Source organism: Brachionichthys hirsutus, chromosome 12 (assembly GCF_040956055.1).
Source record: "Brachionichthys hirsutus isolate HB-005 chromosome 12, CSIRO-AGI_Bhir_v1, whole genome shotgun sequence".
In the NCBI taxonomy this organism is placed as follows: Eukaryota; Metazoa; Chordata; class Actinopteri; order Lophiiformes; family Brachionichthyidae; genus Brachionichthys; species Brachionichthys hirsutus.
Genome location: NC_090908.1, coordinates 4,333,658 through 4,353,472, shown reverse-complemented (window position 1 = coordinate 4,353,472; position 19,815 = coordinate 4,333,658). Strand labels below are relative to the sequence as shown.

Here is a 19,815-nt window from a genome sequence, read left to right as displayed (position 1 = left end):
CTGGGGAAACTCACTCTGCAGTGCTGACAAGGCACATTCCATCACCACTGCAGGCTGGGATCAAAGAAGTGAGCTGATTGTGTGTGTGTGTGTGTGTGTAGGCGTTAGTCTGAGAAGCTCACAAGGAGACAGGGAGTGTGACTGGGACGCTGCCTCCTCAGTGAATCTTGACATCGATGTTTTGCTTCTGTTCGTCTATCCTGGGGGGGTTCTCCCTTTGTATTGCAGATTTGTTCCCATTGGTTCATTTAAATGCCCCCCCCCCCCCCCCCCATTTTTGCTTCATTACAATTGTGCATAAAGTGGGTTGTTTGTTTGGTACTATTCGCCGGTTAACCACTCGCTGCTGCTGAGGGGCCACGGGGCTGCCTTTCATCACTGGCACTGCTATTCAATTAGGCTCTCCTGCGCTCGTTGGAATCATGTTGAAATCTGCAGACTTCTCACTTGTGCAAATTTTATTTGATTTTTTTCTCTCCATTTTTTTTAATCAGCTGGCTTTTCTCTTTAGGGTTACAGTAGCAATCAGACTTAATGAGCTTTATGAGCACGGAAACTCACAATTAAATCATAACGCCATTCTGAGAGCCACAAATTAACGTCTTCCCCCCCCCCCCCCCCCTTTATTTGTTTCCTTGCAGGACAACCAGCTGTGAACGGCAGCCGATTGTCTTTTCCTCATGGTTCAAGGCACTGTGTTTCATTAATGCCCCTGTTGGGGGGGCTCTACACCTCAGACCCACTCTAATCTCATCTCTGAGGGAGGGGGGCAACACTCCATCACCCTTTTTGTAATGTGGCTGTACGTCTTTAGTGCACCTCGAGGCGATGATGTGTTGTTCATTTGAATGATTTTATCATGCTCTGCGTGGGGTGATGAGACGGCTCTAGAAAGGTTTTTTAAACACTTAGATGAATACTGATATACGCTGATCCGATTGTAATCACCTGCCTAACATCATGTACGGTAGGACCCACTTTGGCTACCAAACCGGCCCTGACCCGTGGAGACATGGACCCACCAGCCGTCTGACGGTGTGCTGTGGAATCTGGACTTTGACTGCAGACCTTTTTGATTCTGTAAGCAGTGAGGTGGTGCCTTCATGGGTCGGACTTCATTGCCCAACACATCCTACTGACGCTTGATTGGATTGAGCTCTGAGTTATTTGGAGGTCGCGCCACCTTTTTTGAACCATTTTGATAGAAGCTGATCACTGCAGACTTGCTGCCTTCATGTGTTTTTGTGTACATATACACACACACAGAAAAACAAAAACATAAAATCTACCAATATCTTTTTCGCAATAATCTCAACAGAAACAAGGCAATTCGAAAAATCTAAAGTAATGGAAGAGAAAATGTAACATTCACATTCATCATACAATTCCATAATATTCCTTTTAAACGTACATAAAGTTACACAGTGTTTTAACTCAGGCTTTAACTTATTCCAAACATTTACTCCAACAACATACTAAATTGCTTCATATTTATTCGAGCATAAGGCTTTTTAAACACATCACTTCCTCTAAAATTATAAGCACCCTCCCGCATCTTAAACAAACTGAATATAAACAGGAAACTGATTTTTTTTTTTTTGAACATAAATTGTGCTGTTTTAAAATGGACCAAGTCTTTAAACTTTAGATTTTTTTTTACTTGATAAAAAAACGTACGTGTATGTTCTCTATATAGGTCACCCATTAATAATTTGCATGGCTCCTTTCTGAATCCTGAAAGTGTGATTATTATTAGTTGCTGTATCACAAAACTGAACACGATGCAACATGATTTTATACTTCCCATCCATTTCAAATACTCCGTTTATAACATGCATGCACTGACTTTATCCTGCTTTTATGTGACTGCACATCTGGATTTCTCCAGCCTGTAATCCAACCTCCACCCCCCTCACTTTTTTGGTGTCATTGGAAACCTTTAGATCTCAAGAAGACTTATTCATGCGTTTATTAATTTATGAATTACTAAGCTATTTGAAATGTGACGTGTCAGATGTGGCCATAACACAATAATATTTACTAGAGATACTTTTGCTGTATTTCCATTCTTCCTTAAAGGCTTGTGATAATCTGCCATCTGTGTGAGACTATCCAACAAATGCCAGGCATTCATAGTAGAATACTCCCAGTCCGTAAGAACGGCTTCTCTATGCTTGTATTGGTTTAGCAGATGGTATTCAATAATTAATCAGCTAATGCAAAGGAAGGAAGATCAAAATCTCTGAGAAAAAAAAAAGGAAAGTAAAATTGTCTCTCGTCTTGGATTTAATTAACTCTGTCTTTGATTATAAAGTCTGATTGGATCCAGCAAAGTTAAGCCTTGTTTATCTCACTGGACCCGAGAGGCAAAACAGACAGCTTCTCCAATCAGGACAAACCGGTTGATGAAAGAGCACGAGCCCTTGAGCCAAGGCGGTGTTTGTCCTGCTTCCATCGAGTGGCATTTGCGTTGCTGCAGCAACGGGGCATCTAAGTCACCATAATGCCATTCCCTCTGAGGAGATTGGATTTAAATGTCCTGACCCGATGAAGCTGTGGCTTCATGAGATTGCTTCAGATTCTGCGCGACTGAATCTTGCTGCATTTGGGTCCGCTCCATTTCCACACAGGTCAGCCGTGATTATTATGGTCTGTCGTCTTCTCTTTCAAGAATGTCTTCATAACAAAGCAGCGCACAGCTGCTTTCTGATATGCACAGCTATTCCGCATTGTATCTTCTTTGTAATTGGCTAATTTTGGGCAAATTGGATCCGGAGGCAACATTCCCTCCTAGTTTCAGATGAAATGTCCAAATGTATCAGTCTAACGTCCCGTCCTCTGTGACAACATAACCGCGTTAGGTCCTACCAGGGCCAGTATAAACGGAGCGGTAGAAGTCAGAGGAGAAGGTTTTGGAATGGGACTGCCATGGACTCGCATGCATTTACATGTAGGAAGAAAAAAAATGTAGGTATGTGTGCGTTTGTTTTGTTCCATTTGTCTGGGTTTAAATGTGTTTGTTATATGACCATTATAATATATATATATATATAAACACGTGGATATTTTTTCCTCCTCCAGTACGTGCTTGTTGCTAAACATTTGTACGCTAAAGGTTATTTGTGTGGCGTTGCTTGACAGACCTTTGCTTGACCCTCATGATGTGAGTAAAAAAAAGCCAGATTTTAAAGCCTTCTCTTCTCTTCTCTTCTCAATTGCAATTAGTCAACATTTTGCCGAGGCTCTTCCATTGTCATTATTTAGCTTGCAGTTCATTATTTGTGGGGGGCTAATGTGCTACAGCCTGCATCTCACTAAGCTTGAAGAATAACGCTCCAAAATGCCTAATTTTCCTCTAAAAATTCACACTCGGAGCCCTTGACCTTGACATTGGACCGGTGCCAGAAAGTCGGACCCTCGTTCAGAGGCGCTGCTGTCGTTGGAGTGAGGGGCCATTGTTGAGCTGACAGTGTCCGCTGCTGGCGGCGCCGTTAACTGCAGCACCAGGGCGCAGGAGAGCTCCCGGTAGCCGGTGGGACGCAAACTGTCGGTGCATCCGCCGCATTAGTGCGGTGAGATGAGAGACAATAAAAGACTCTTCGGTTCACACTGTGCCGTTTGCTCCCTTTAAAACTGACCAGAGTTCCTTTCCTCGGATAATTCACTCCGTTTGGGCCAGTGTGAACGCACCCTAAATCATCCGGGCTCACACCCAAGTGATCCAAAGGGGCCAGCCTCCAAAACACACCTCAATGCATTTGAAATAATGAGCCGGATTATAATCCTGTCAGCAGTTATCTGCATCTGCAACAAGTCCCGTGTTTGTATTTACCCCCCCTCAACCCACACGCGAACAGATGCGCATCAACAGGTTGCGTGTGACGTGCGCTGAATGAAAGCGCACCAGACAACAACAATAACGATCCGTTCTCCCTCCGAGACCCCGAATGTTTAATTGCGGCTGCAGACGGCAGATGGCTCTCTCGAGTTTTCACTTCGACGCTTGTGTTACAAATCATTTTCAACCCGAAAACGAAGAACCGGTCGGTCTCAGATGTTCTGTTGCGCTTTCTGCCACTGAACGGAACCGGCTTGACGAACCCATCATCCAAAGCGAGTGGAGCAAGTGGAACGTCACGCCGATCCGCCTTTCATTGCGGTTTGAAGGTGCAAGTGAAGGTTGTGGAACGACGCACCCCCCCCCCCCCCCTCCCCATTATTGCGCGGCGCTGTCCGTGGTACCGCGCACAGAGCCACCGAAGAGCGCAGTCTGAAGGGCAATTAGTGCAATATGAATGGTGACTTTAGTGCACGTGCAGCAGCGAGTATATCCACCATCAACCTGGAGCATCAGTAGTCACACACTTTGATTTTTTTATATTTTTGGTTTTGTTGGAATGATTTGATGAGGAATGGAATGTGTAAACGCCCCTTTGTGTCTGCAGCTCCTCGTGTTACAGATTCTGTGAGGAATGGTGGCTCATTTCACACGCAGGAGCTCCGCGTGAACCGAGCACGAAGGAAATCTCACCATTCAATGACAGCATGAAGACCCTTCAGGTCTTGGTGGGTGAGATGGAGGGGGTGGGTGCGCGCACGGGGGAAGGGGCGAGCCATTCTCTTCACTCGACCGGTTAGGACTTGTTGATGGGCACATCCCTGCTGATCGGGAGTATAAAGACTAAAGCGAGCGCCCGGCGCGTCTCATCCGTTGTTGCTCCGCGAGCGGCTGCACATTTGTGTGTGTTTTGGTTTTACGCACTGATCGGCGTGCCTTCATCTCCCGCGCCGTGGGCACGGCAGGGCAGCCCACCCGGTGTAACTGTCTGCTGATCGCCGAGGAGTTGATATATTTGTATGCAGACCATCTGCTGAGGACTGGATGAGCTCTGGCAGCGCGTTCTCCGCGGCGCACGGCGCTCTGTTGTGGCGGCGGGATTCACCGAAGAGCTCCTGTTTTGAGGCAGATCAGATATTTGGAAGACCCGTCTGCCTCCATTGAGCCCGCTGCATCGATGCATCGCTCCTCCGCGGTTGCGTAATTTCTTTCCAGTCTCCAAACGCGCGAGTGCCGCGGGCGATCAGAGCGGCATCGCTGTCGCGGAAGGCTTCTCGCAAACTTGGGAGTGCGCGTCGCCCGAGCTGCTGCGTCCTCACCCGAATGGTGATCTTTATAGGAGACGCCTATTGCTCGATTTACGGCCGCGCACATGTCCAGGCGTGCCCGCCGCGTCCCGAGCAGCGACTTCTGATACAGCAGGCTCGCCTGGCGGAAGGAGGAAAGCGCGGGTGGACGGTACCGGGAGGACGCCGCTGCCGGTGAAACTGCACGTTTAAGGAGATGATCGTGTCACAGACAATATACACAAACATCACTATGCAGGTATGAAGAATTATTGGACATCTCTGCCCGCGCGTGACTTTGGTATATCTTCATCGGGACTATTGATCCATGTGTGGAATTACGCATGAACTGATCCACCCCCCCTCCTTTTTCCATCATGTCCAAGAGTTTTTCCCAGCGATGGTGGCAACTGTTTTAATATCTCAATTATCATGTAGTATTTGGAGCAAAAAGAGAAGCGGCTCCTCAAACATCTGAACTTGACATTTGACATCACGGAGCGGACCACTTAGCCGCCACCATGGGGCTGTGACCCGGGCCGGCGAGCTCTGAGAGGCAGCTGTTTGTGTGTGGTCTGTCCTCCGTGTGCAGACTGGACCTCAGCAGCCGTGACATTTGGGAGCCATGGCTGCTGCTATCGCCAGTGGGCTGATCAGGCAGAAGAGACAAGCACGGGAGCAACATTTTGACCGGCCCCCGACTAACCGACGGAGGAAGAGCCCCAACAAGAACAAGGGGATCTGCAATGGGAACCTGGTCGATATCTTCTCTAAAGTGCGCATCTTCGGCCTCAGGAAGAGGAGACTACGGAGACAAGGTCTGGGAACGTTAGTGTGCTGCTTTGTTTGAATAATGCAACCACACAGCCACTGGTTGATTGCTCTAAGTAGTCCTTCAGCAGCCAGAATAGCATCGCCGCCGATGGAGTGAGAATCCACGAGCGGTTAATGAAGGGTCATTGTGACAGCGTCACTCTGTTTGCAAAGTCCCCGCATTTGTGGGTAAAAATGTTAAACTGAAGGTGAGAGCGTGTTCTCGGTTGCATATGTAGCCACCTGGTGGAAAATACCAAACCTGCCTCTGATTTACGTGTAATCCCACGTATCTGACAGGCTGTGGGAGAGTTGCACTGAATGGATTAGACAGGTTTATTGAGCTGTCACCTGGAGACTCTGGAAAACGGCCTACACACTGTTGGCTGAAATGCCTTGTGCATAACCATAGCCTTTCAAATTTATAGTCTGCTCTTCTCACACGATTCTCCAAGTCCGTCGGCCGCTGGCCTCGCACCATCCGGCTCGTACTCCCTTCTGCTGTGGGATCGTTAAAGAGCGCTGTCGACGATTGAAGCTGTTGAAATCAGCTGCTGGGATAATTATGTCTTCCAAAAATGACGCGAGGAAATGCTTTAATTATTTGATTTTGTCCATTCATGTCGAGAAGAGGCATCAAACCTGTTGCTCCAGACTGAAACTCCAATTTATTAACGCCTAGATTTGATGTTTACAAAGCAAACATGTACTTTTACAATGGCAACCAGGAGTTCAGTCCTTCCATCTTGTTCACAAAAAGCCATTTGCTGCCTGATTCTCGCTCGTCCCCTCTCTGTGCTCTTATTGAACTTGAACCATGGCCGCTGTCCCCTTCGCCAGCTCTCGGTGGCTGATGGATTCATGTCGATACGACGGGATCTAAATAACAGCGCAGGGATCTCGCATCTCACACGGGATCCGAATGACGGGTTTTAATTGGCCATCCTCCTTGCTGCTTGCTGTTTGTCCTTCTTTCCGGGGTGTTCTGATCTGTTTGGGTGTGTGTGTGTGTGTGCGTGTGTGTGCATGTGCATGTGCGTCTGCCTTGTTGCTTTGTGCGTCTAATTGCGCCGTCATCGTTCGTCACCTTGAAATTGGCTTATGGCAATTTGAATATCTAGTTTTGTCCAGCAGGCCTCAGAGCAGCGATGCTGGACAAGCGATGCATCATTTGGTTTGGGATTTAAAGTCTGGCCACACAGAGGGGAAGAAGAAGAAAAAAAAAACCCAGCAGGCTCTTTAAGAAGATGGCTTTGTTGATGTGGTGTTTAATGTGGAATTAGTTGGAATGATGTCAGAGATGTGGATGACAAGTCAGCCTGATCGCCTTCTTGTAACAAAAAACAAGTGTCAGTGAGCCTCAGAGTAATGATGCTAATCCATAGCAACAGTGCCAGAATGAGTGTTGAGGAAATGAGAGGGACGGCCTCGCCTCTCAGAAGATGAGAGGCTCCTAAAATGATTTTGCGTTGAAGGTGAAAGTTTTAAAATGGCCATTTCGTCCTTGTTTTGTTCTCGTTTTGTCCCTGTATTCAGGGCACAGGCGAGACTGTTTTCTCTCAGCTTCATTTTGTATTATTTGTGATGACAAGCCGAGCGGGAATACACTCCATTAATTTCACCCTCACACGAGAATTAGGAAAATAACCAAGCGGCACCAGGCTCTGCTGTTCGGAAGCTTCTTTGGACAGAGCGCACTTAACACAACTTGTCTCCTCACCCCCTCTCACCCACTTTTCCTCTCTTCTCTTATTCACTGTATTATCTCAAAAGCACACTGATTAGCTAGACTAATGGCTTAATTTATTTATTAACCCCTGGAAGGACTGATTTTTTCTATTTATCCGAGTTGATAAAGTTAAGTGCACCACTTATCACATATTGTGAGATCACAGGCAGATGTTTTTCCCCAGATGTTTCCCAGGTGAGGAAGCCACTGTGCTTACCTGTGACAGCTGAGCCTGCAGAGAGCAGCGGCGCTTTCTAGCATCCAGGCTATGATTACATTTTGTCATCACATTCAGTTTCCTACGGAGATCCTCGAAGACAAGAATGTGGAGGCGTCTGAAATGTACTCCAACGCCACTATTTCCTTTGGTCTGAGTATTGATCTTGTCAGCGATGCCCTAGATGAGCTGTTCTTATGGGCTGTATTGACTGGCACTGATGCACATCATGTTTTTGATCCTCTGCATTTTCTTAAACAAGATGTGGCAAATACCAGCTGTAATTAGAATAAATAGTACTCAACCTCATCTTCTTTTCTTTTTTTAATTATTTGCTTATAGACGCCTAAAAAACATAGATAAACCCCACACACTCCTGGGAAATAAATGAACAGCTATATAAATAAATCACTGACCTCTTTCCCTCCTATTTTTAACAAATAGAGACCAAATCTGGGAATTGTCTTGTCAAAAAAACAACAACCAAAAGATAACGAACTGGGTTTGTGCTTCTCTTCATCAGGTATTTCTATGTATAATATACGGATATGCATTTACTCTTATTTAACATTTAGTTCATATTGGACCCACATGCACAAGAAACCCACGAGATTGTGCAGGAGTTTACATCACTTAAGTGACCAAACTGTTCAAACATATTCTACTCTAAGGACTGTGACCGTTATTTTTGTTTCCGTCTTCAAACACGCCTTCATTTCATCTACCTGTTGGTGTCTGCAGTGATGAGTCACACCCTGAGCTGTGTAGCAAAGCTCCTCATCGCTGCCGTTGTAAGTCGGGTGAAAAAAATCCATCCCAGAATGGGGGGGGGGTTATGGTATGTGGGGGTGTTTTTTGCACCTGACGTTTGGCTAGCTGGTGTAATGCAAAGGAGCACCAAAGGATATTACAGAAAGGGTTGCTTTTACAACATCTTACAACATGATAATGTTTTTGGCAGCGTCGCTGTGATTTTCTGGCCGGATCTTTACCCTATGGAGGAGATGCCGCACGGCTGCATGTCGAGGCTCATGGCCAGAACATTTGGGGGCACAGATGAGTTGTGGGAAAACAATGCAACTGTTGTCTGCAGCAAAACAAGGGACGAACAATCTCATTAAATGTAATGCTCACACACGTGCATAGAATGCTGGACAGCACTGTCGCTTTTTTCAAATTTTTCAACAGACAAATTGTAAAAAAAATACTGTGAATCCTTTTTAGCCTCTTTTCTTACAGTGTAAATTCAGGTGAACCGCAGAAGATGTAAAGAATAATGGAGCGTGTGTCTGCCGTGTTCAGTAGAACGCAAACTGCGGTTTCCTGTCCTCGTCCGGCACTTGAGGGAATAGTCTGGGAACACTTTGTGTTTTCTCTGTCACGTCAACTTTAATTTTGCATCACCCATGCATTTTGAAAGCAGATGTGGATCCTGTGGGTGCACAGATTATTTTTGTATTTTTTTTTTTGAAGGGATTAGATGTGAGTTGCAAATTCTATTTCAATCATCCCGGTAAGTGAGTTGAGGCGACACAGCTGGGAATCAAACGTAATCGCACTACTCTGGCTGTAATTATCTGGCCAGATTGGATCCATATAACATTAGATCATGGTACACAGATCAGAACATTAGATTAGCTGACATGCTCTAGAATAGATGAACCCTTTCGAGATGAATGCCTTCCTGTGGCACGGGTGTTTATCTAAGAGTATGTTGACAGTACATATCAATCCGTTGTCAGCCGGCTTCCTGAGACGTCCGTAGCAGATGAGAACTGTTGCTGCGATGCTGTTGATGTAAGAGGAACTGAAATGGGTAGTGATGCTGTAGCCCTGTGTTGCTTGCTTGATCTACTTTTCCATGACAACGGAAGCTGCATAAAGGGGGTTTTCCTTCGCAGGCTGGGAACGCTTGAACATTCAAAGTGGGTCAGGCAGGCAGGGCTGACAGCCGCCTGTGATTGCTGCTGCATCTGTGCTCCAGTGTGTGTGTGTGTGTGTGCGTGTCATTGTAGACTGTGTTTGCACATGCACGGACGGTGGAAGAATCAATAGAAAATAAGACAGGAGGAGAATCAGTGAAGTGATGGGAGGTCACGTTTGAATAGAAAAGAACCCCCACATCTCTGGCAGTTCAATTTACATGCACAGAGACCGTCTGCAGCAGAGCAACACGACTGGATATCTTACAGTTATGATGCTCACGCTTTACCAAGGAAACCCCCCTGCTCCAGCCAAACGCCACTCCGTTTCCCTAGAAACAAACAGTGGCATGTAGAAACACGCAGTATCTCCTGCTGTGAAGTCTAATACCAGCGTGACTTAAGACGGTTCGGATCGCAGCTGAGGCAGCAAAGTCGTCCGTCGTGATGAACGGCTCTGTCGCTTCGATGCTTAGTTGTGTTACAGAGGCAAAAGCCTCCAGACACAAAGAGGAGGAAGCGAAAAGATGTTGAGTAACAGAAGAACAACTGCTAAGTTATTCAGGGACCTTCCTTATGAAAGCATTACAAGGATTTCTAAGATCATCCAATGTGTCCGACAGAGCGGAAAATGCTGTGTCATTCCGAGAACGCGCTCCTTTCTCTCCTTATGCATCATCACATTCTCGCATTTCCTTCATCGCAGAATCCTTGGATGAATTAGCAAAAGGTAAAGCTTTGTCTCGGCTGTGAAAGGCGACGGATGAATGAGTCCAGATTCCTCTGAAACATTTGATCTCTCAGCCAAGTCTGACCTTCACAATGCGCCGCATGAATGACAGATCGAACCGAAGCTATTTTGCCACTCTGTCAGTCATAAATAAATGCACTGGTTATCCCAGGACATGATTGAAATCAAAATGTGATCATGCATCCCAGAGAAAAGGATTATGGTCAACAACCAGCTATTATTTCACACATTGTGTTAAGATTTTCCTGCTCCGTTTTGTTCACAGAGGTGCCGAGATCGAAACAGGGGTAACGCTACTGTGTGAGATATACTGGCTGGGTTGCCCCCAGGGAAGACGGGTATCCCATGATTTATAGCATTGGAGGAAGGAGCCAAGTTCACCGCCACACTCAGCGCCACAAAGAGGAAGCATTCATCAGAGACAACAGCCATTTATACGGGTTCAGTTATTGCATATTGTCCCACGTGGATTGGCTTCAGTATCACTCTCGCCGCCGCTCATTCTTTTAATGCTGATTATCAAAGTCATTAATTGATAGCGAGGTAAACTTTGTGAGAGTTTATGCTCGGGGGAATTGGGCATTCATTAAGGATTTATGTGACACTGTATGAGTAAGGCTTGTTTGTGCTGCTCTATTGTCTGTAAAAAAAACTCTCTCCCGTCACCAGGGTGTGGTGTTGATGTTACACTATATGTGATTGAAAGCACAATTAATCAATGAATTCAACCGTGTCCATGGTTGTGATACCCCCCCCACACACACACCTTTTGATATTGGCTTTAAGAGGGAACATAATGAAAGTAGAGGTCGGGAGTCAGAGTGGCTCCTTGATGTAAAATGGATCAATGTTGGAACATGGTTTTGGATGATTGGTTGGACAAAAGAAAACACTTAAAGATTGGGCTCAGAGAAAATGCCTGCAAGCAATCATAAATTCCAATCACAATTTATGATTGCTTTGAGGCATTTTATAGACTACATGAAGTTCAATTCTGTCAATTGAGAATAAAACAGATGAAATGATTGGCTTCGTTTAAAACATTCCCCCTGGCATAATCAGAAGTAAAATAAATAAATAATTCGTTAATTTAAATAGGGACAGTATATATTAATGAAGCTATAAAAATACGTTAATATGCCAGATTATAGCCAAAGGCTAATGTCTGTCGGTTGTCCCCAGGTCCCCAGACAGGTTGGCATAAACATTACATGGAACATAAAACACAGGGTCATAATACATAATTCAATAAAACATAAGTACATTCAAGGCAAGGAATAATTTGACTCACAAAACTAACATACACATAACTTTACATTCACATGGAACACTAGGATCACAAATAATCACAGTAGTGAGAGAGTAGACAGGGCAAAAAGAGAACGGGGGAAGACTGAGGACAGTTCACTTCCACAGACTCGGGTCGGTAGTTGATGGAGCGCATCCAGATATCAGGAATTATAGGAAATGTGAAATTGTTGTGGGACGTGGAATGTCACCTCTCTGGCGGGGAAGGAGCCTGAGCTGGTGTGCGAGGTTGAGAAGTTCCGACTGGATATAGTTGGCCTCACCTCTACACACAGCAAGGGCTCCGGAACCACCCTTCTTGAGAGGGGTTGGACTCTCTTCCACTCTGGAGTTGCCACTGGTGAGAGGCGCCGGGCAGGGGTGGCAATACTTATTGCCCCCCGGCTCAGTGCCTGTATGTTGGAGTTTACTCCAATAAATGAGAGGGTAGCTTCCCTCCGCCTTCGGGTGGGGGGACGGAACCTGACTGTTGTTTGTGCCTATGGTCCAAACAGCAGTTCAGAGTATCCACCCTTTTTGGAGTCCTTGGAGGGGGTACTGGAGAGTGCTCCTTCTGGGGATTCCCTCGTTCTGTTGGGGGACTTCAACGCCCATGTTGGCAATGACAGTGAGACTTGGAGGGGTGTGATTGGGAGGAATGGCCCCCCTGATCGGAATCCGAGTGGTGTTTTGTTATTGGACTTCTGTGCTCGTCACAGATTGTCCATAACAAACACCATGTTCAAGCATAAGGGTGTCCATATGTGCACTTGGCACCAGGACACCCTAGGCCACAGTTCGATGATCGACTTTGTAGTCGTCTCACCGGACTTGTGGCCGCATGTCTTGGACACTCGGGTGAAGAGAGGGGCGGAGCTGTCAACCGACCATCACCTGGTGGTGAGCCAACTCCGATGGTGGGGGAGGATGCCGGACAGACCTGGCAGGCCCAAACGTATTGTGAGGGTCTGTTGGGAACGTCTGGCAGAATCTCCTGTCAGAAGGAGTTTTAACTCCCACCTCCGGGAGAGCTTCGACCATGTACCGGGGGAGGCAGGGGACATTGAATCTGAGTGGACTATGTTTCGTGCCTCCATTGTTGAAGCGGCCGATCGGTGCTGTGGCCGTAAGGTGGTCGGTGCCTGTCGTGGCGGCAATCCCAAGACCTCTTGGTGGACACCGGTGGTGAGGGATGCCGTCAAGCTGAAGAAGGAGTCCTATCAGGCCCTTTTGGCCTGTGGGACTCCGGAGGCAGCTGACAGTTACCGACAGACCAAGCGGAGTGCAGCTACCGCGGTTGCTGAGGCAAAAACCCGGGCATGGGAGGAGTTCGGTGAGGCCATGGAAAACGACTTCCGGACGGCTTCGAAGAGGTTCTGGGCCACCATCCGGCATCTCAGGAGGGGGAAGCAGTGCACGGTCAACACTGTGTATGGTGGGGATGGTGCGCTGCTGACCTCGACTCGAGACGTCGTAGATCGGTGGAGGGACTACTTCGAAGACCTCCTCAATCCCACCGACATGCCTTCCAGTGAGGAAGCAGGGCCTGGGGACTTGGGGGTGAGCTCCTCTATCTCTAGGGCCGAGGTTGCCGAGGTAGTTAAAAAGCTCCTCGGTGGCAAGGCCTCGGGGGTGGATGAGATCCGCCCGGAGTCCCTTAAGGCTCTGGATGTTGTAGGGCTGTCATGGTTGACACGACTCTGCAACATTGCATGGACATCGGGGGCAGTGCCTCTGGATTGGCAGACCGGGGTGGTGGTCCCTCTTTATAAGAAGGGGGACCGGAGGGTGTGTTCCAACTACAGAGGGATCACACTCCTCAGCCTCCCCGGTAAGGTCTATTCAGGGGTACTGGAGAGGAGGGTCCGCCGGATAGTCGAACCTCGGATTCAGGAGGAGCAATGTGGTTTTCGTCCTGGCCGTGGAACTGTGGACCAGCTCTACACCCTCGGCAGGGTCCTTGAGGGTGCATGGGAGTTTGCCCAACCAGTCCACATGTGTTTTGTGGATTTGGAGAAGGCATTCGACCGTGTCCCTCGGGGAGTCCTGTGGGGGGTGCTCCGGGAGTATGGGGTGTCGGACCCCCTCATACGGGGTGTCCGCTCCCTATATGACCGGTGCCAGAGCTTGGTCCGCATTGCTGGCAATAAGTCGGACCTATTTCCAGTGCGGGTTGGACTCCGCCAGGGCTGCCCTTTGTCATCGATTCTGTTCGTAACTTTTACGGACAGAATTTCTAGGTGCAGCCAGGGCGTTGAGGGGGTTCGGTTTGGTGACCTCAGGATTGGATCGCTGCTTTTTGCAGACGATGTGATCCTGTTGGCTTCATCAGGCCGTGCCCTCCAGCTGTCACTGGATCGGTTCGCAGCCGCATGTGAAGCGGCCGGGATGAGAATCAGCACCTCCAAATCCGAGGCCATGGTTCTCAGTCAGAAAAGGGTGGAGTGCACCCTCCAGGTCGGGGAGGAGATCCTGCCCCAAGTGGAGGAGTTCAAGTACCTCGGGGTCTTGTTCACGAGTGAGGGAAGAATGGAGCGAGAGATCGACAGGCGGATTGGTGCAGCGTCTGCAGTGATGCGGACTCTGCACAGATCCGTCATGCTGAAGAGAGAGCTGAGTCGAAAGGCGAAGCTCTCGATTTACCGGTCGATCTTCGTTCCTACCCTCACCTATGGTCACGAGCTTTGGGTAGTGACCTGAAGAACGAGATTACGGGTACAAGCGGCTGAAATGAGCTTCCTCCGTAGGGTGGCTGGGCTCTCCCTTAGAGACAGGGTGAGAAGCTCAGTCATCCGGGAGGAGCTCGAAGTAGAGCCGCTGCTCCTCCGCATTGAGAGGAGCCAGATGAGGTGGCTCGGGCATCTATTCAGGATGCCTCCTGAACGCCTCCCTGGTGAGGTGTTCAGGGCACGTCCCACCGGGAGGAAACCACGGGGAAGACCCAGGACACGCTGGAGAGACTATGTGTCTCGGCTGGCCTGGGAACGCCTCGGGATTCCCCCGGAAGAGCTAGAGGAAGTGGCCGGGGAGAGGGAAGTCTGGGCTTCCCTGCTTAGGCTGCTGCCCCCGCGACCCGGCCCCGGATAAGTGGAAGACAATGGATGGACAATGGATGAAATTGTTGTCAAAAATGACCTGTTTAGAGTGTCGCAGTGCATTGCAGACTTAAAAAATATATATATCAATAATATAATTTAATTTTGGGTTGATCTGAGCCACTCCTTGAGATGACTTTTAAAACTGGGGGCCACCCTCACTGTCGTTGGTAAACTGTTCCAATCGACACTGCCTTTATAGGACAGGATGTTTTGGCCAAAATATTTTTTTCTCACTGAGACCTGACAGTCACCCCTGCTTATGGCCCTGGGGGTCCTGGAGGCAGTTGTTCTGCATTTGATGTAGTTCTTAAGAGGCGGGGGGGAGCCAACCCATGTAGGCTCTTGTAAATAAGAAAGCTGTTCTGGAAGCTCATTCGATTATATTTTGACAGAACGGTACTGTGGTGGTGATTGACTGGTTTTCTAACCAGAATTTTCAGAGCTGCTCTAATTCCATTGATTCCAATCAATAAAGTCTAGAACTAATGAATTTATTAATCGCTGGATGAAAATCCTTGCTGGTTGCGGCCCCCAACATGAATGTGGCTCAGTAATGTAAAACATTCAAGAGATCCCAGTTGTGTCCTGTTCACAGATGAAAGGAGGCATCTGTGTGCCACTGAAGGAAAACACCGAGGAGATAAAGGAGGACGTCTTCGCTGTGACATCTGTCTAGCTCAATGCATGCAACACACTGGCTGCACTGAGTGTGTGTATAAACCGGAGAGGTGCTGCAGGCGTCCCGTCAGCCGGCTCAGGTCGTGAAGACGACTCTAACAGTCAGATCTTTGCTTCAGATTTGATTTTTGTTCTGGTGGAGCCGTTGAGTTGCGTGCTTGAGTTTTGTAGCAGTATTACTCCGACACACCAACAGACCGGCCTTTCCGCCCCTCTCAGGCGGCAGGTAAAGGTCTCTGAGCCACATGGCACCGGTGCCATTTGAAAAGAGACGGCCTTGAGCTGTAGGCCGAAAGAAAAAAAAGCCTCCGTCTGCCCTCAGAAAGACCTCGCTGGTTCGACTCTGAGGCTATACGCTCTCTACTTCGCTCTTTCTATTTCTCTCGCTCTCTCTCTCTCACGGTCACACACACATGCGCATACGGAGTTCAGGTGGAGTTGATCATTCACCTCCCGGAGGCTTTAATAGAATGAAATCTGAAGTGATGGCTGTCTCTACAATCAGACTAATGTTGAAGGCATACAAACCCAATGGTTGTCCAGACATGGTGCAGTAATACCTTCACATACGAGTATAATTCATTCCTGGACCAAGCTCGTAACTCAAATTCACTCGTATTTCAAATCAATTGTTTCCCCTGTAACGTAACTGAAAACAATTGAATCCATTCCGGTCGTCTAAAAACACTCAAATCAACACGAATAAATAACGGAAGAAACATTTTTAATTGCTATATAGATGCACACACACAAAATGACACACAGTATTATTGTAATATAAAAGGTGGTTTTATTATGAGATTAACTTTGAGACAGACGATAGCACTAAAGGCAGTGAGCCATGCACTGGAGAGGGAGAGTCGGACGGTACGGAGATACTTTATACCCTAATTGTACTTTACACGTACACGTACATAAACTTAGACATAATAGTTCTTCCTTTGGAAGGCTTTGTGTTCTTGATAGCATCCTTCTGTTTGAGGATTGTACATATCGTTGCTGCACTCCGCTCATACTGGCGTGCCAATCACTTATAGACACCACGATCACGTTGATCGATAATTTCATGCTTCATCTCCATCGTCATCATCATGCGTCAGTCACATAAAGACTGATGTAAATGTATTATTTCATGCATTTCATGCAAGTAGCAAAACATTTTGCTACTTTTTGTCATTACAAAACCACCAAATGTCAACTAAATAGCAACATGCATGGCTGATTGACTGACGGTGGCATTGGAAAATGTAACCTCAGCTGTTTAGATGTGGGTCAGTCAGAGGGAAAGGACGGGGCACATCCCATCATACACAGTGAGGACCCAGAGAGGGTGCTGTTGGGTTCATTAAGGGAGTCAGACGACCACATGTTAATACTGCTGCCGATAATTGGGTGAGGGGGGTTCTGGGAATTGCCACAGGAGATGCCAATAACCCTTTAATAGTTTGACACACTGGTTACTGTGTGATAGTCAAAATTAAAAACGAACCGAAGGATCTTTGTTGTATTGCAGACAATTGTTATACCAAAGCTCATTTGGTCTGTGGAGCATCTTTTACCGTCGCCTTTGCTGACTGCAAACATTTCTGTCTGCTCTTCTCTCCTTGCAGATCCCCAGCTCAAGGGTATAGTGACCAGGTTATATTGCAGGCAGGGATACTACTTGCAAATGAACACCGATGGCTCTCTTGATGGGACCAAGGATGACAGCAGTAATTCCTGTGAGTACCTTGACAGTCTCTGTCGGCCTTCCAAATCAAAAGAGAGGCATCTAGAAATATTTGATGAGTGGCTGACAGGAGACATTGAAATAAATGTGGATTTTTAAGTAAGCATCAAGCCACTGGTCCTAAAATCTTTCTGAGAATCGATGTGTTTTCCAAACAAATGAATCCCTCCTGTCCCAGGAACCTGCTCCTCTGTCCTCCAAGCCTGTACTGTACCTCATATTTAATCTTTCAAGTAGATCCTTCTTAAATGGCAGGAGTTATAGAATCACACATCATTCTGTGGAAGAGGGAAAGTGGACCAGGAAGCAGCAGGTTTAACAGGGAGAAAGGGGTATTATTAGCTTGATCTGGCACTGCTCACTTAGCACTCCAGGCTAGGTGGTTAATTTGATTCCAGTTCTTGGCGCTAACTCCAGCGTGACACTCTGTATTGTGTTACATACTCCCGTCAGCATGAGATGCGGCAAATGTCACTTTCGATTGGCTCAAGGGATTTAATGAAACAGGGGAGGCATCATGTGGTTTTAACCCTGAGATAAGTTCAACTGGCTGCACAAAACTGCACCATAAACCAGCGGTCCCCATCCTTCTTCCTGCCACGGACTGGTTTCATGCCGGGCAATTTTTTCCCGGACCAGGGGTTAACTAAATTAAAAAAGAGGAATAGAATCTTACCAATAAACTTTAGATTATGCACTTTCAGTAACTATTGAACAAGTATTACACCAATATCTACTTACCATAAATTACGCTCTCTATAACTGCTTCTGTCCTTCATGTTCAGGTATTTTTCGTTTCATAAATTCCACATTCTTGTCTTTTACTTCAGGGTTCTTGGTCTCTATGTGCCGAAGCAGTTTTGAACCCTTCATTTCCTCGTTATCAAAGCCAGTCAGCTGTAGATAAACCCGTGTTTTAAGTCTTACTCCTGGTTTGTCTGTTAAAAGAAGTTTCCTTTTCTTTGAGGTTGTGGGCTCCTCTTCTTCCTCCTCAGCTGCACTTTTCCCCTTAGCAAAGAAGCTCTCCATAGATGTTTGTTTTTTATTTATTTATTAATTTTCGCTAGTTTACAGCATTTGTTTAGTCACGTATCACATGACCAAGAAAATTCACAGGTGAATGTTACGATGGAGAAAATCTGGTCGTTTTTCAAAATAAAACACCTTTTACGTGTTTTAACAATCAAATGCAAAGGAAATTGTATAAATTAGTTATTCTTTCTGTGCGGCCCGGTAACAAATGTCTCATGGACCGGTACCGGCCCGCGGCTCAATGGTTGGGGACCACTGCCATAAACAAATGTCCATTTTGTCCAAAAGCATCACAATTCAACAGCAAATTCTCTGTGTATGAACCTGGCTTCAAACCTGCCCATACCAAACACTTACAGGGTCAGCCAAGGTGCATTCGTGTGTGATTCTCCCATTTACACTCACTTAATACCACACTAGGCCGGTGCTGTTGCTTCCCACAGTACAAACAAAAGCTATTTCCCACCAGGCGCAACAAAAGACGCATCAATGGTGGCCCAATTACAGCCACATCACAGGTAACGCTGGGCGGCTGCACCTGCGCTCAGCCATGCCGCAATTCATCTTCCAACATTACAGAAATGCATCAGCTCGGAATTTGTATTGCATCTGATTTGTGACGCTTCAGACAGCTTGCACCTGATGATGAATCACACGGTAAGCGTTTGAATGGTGAGGATGTCCGTTGGGTGTCTTTATGGCTGCACATGTCTGACTGTTCATGTGTGCTTTTTCAGCTTTGTTCAACCTTATTCCTGTGGGCCTCAGAGTTGTTGCCATTCAGTCTGTGAAGACGGGGTTATACATCGCCATGAACGGGGAGGGTCATCTCTACACTTCAGTAAGTTGTCCCTTCAATTGTGTTTTCATCGATTCTGATCTACCAACGAAGTCTTGGAAATGATACAGAAACCTTTATGACACATAATCACAGCATTTATTGCTATGATTATGTGTCTGTTTTAAGATATGTTGGTATATATATTTTATAAAAATAAAATCACATTCAGAAATTGATGTATAATATACTTCACGTGGCACGCAAGTATGCTATTCTTACCAAAGGGCCCTGAAAACGTATCGGATGTTTACTGCATTTGTGACAGAATACTAGTTAGTTTGCTGAATATTGGGAGATTTTATCAAGCACAAATTATTTCGTTCAGATGCCTATACATTTGGTTATATGCCTCAAGAGTTTCAGTTCATGTGAAATTGAAAAGGAAACAGGAGGATCACATACATACAGAATCACGTGGGAGCCGCTTTGATTAGTCGTGTTAAATCTTTTGTTCCTTGAAAGCAAATTCGACTGTACATTACTGGAAGTGAAATTTATATATTGAGGTAAATTAAATGCACAGCTGTCTTTTTAAAGAGTCAGGACTTCTTTTGAGCAGCTCTTCTCTCTGTTCTCTTTGGGATGGTCCAGATT

General features: G+C 46.6%; 1 protein-coding gene across 3 annotated transcripts in view; it reads left to right on the top strand.

Moving 5' to 3' along the window:
* Window positions 1-19,815, top strand: part of fgf14 (fibroblast growth factor 14) — a 59,826-nt gene that overhangs the window by 20,864 nt on the left and 19,147 nt on the right. The window contains exons 1-3 of one of the 3 annotated variants that reach the window (XM_068745948.1): window positions 5,750-5,942; window positions 17,230-17,340; window positions 19,118-19,221. In XM_068745948.1, coding sequence (XP_068602049.1) covers window positions 5,750-5,942; window positions 17,230-17,340; window positions 19,118-19,221 — 408 coding nt within the window. Of the gene's footprint in view, window positions 1-5,749; window positions 5,943-12,518; window positions 12,529-17,229; window positions 17,341-19,117; window positions 19,222-19,815 lie in introns of those variants that run through there. The other 2 variants (XM_068745950.1, XM_068745949.1) reach the window with 2 other exon arrangements.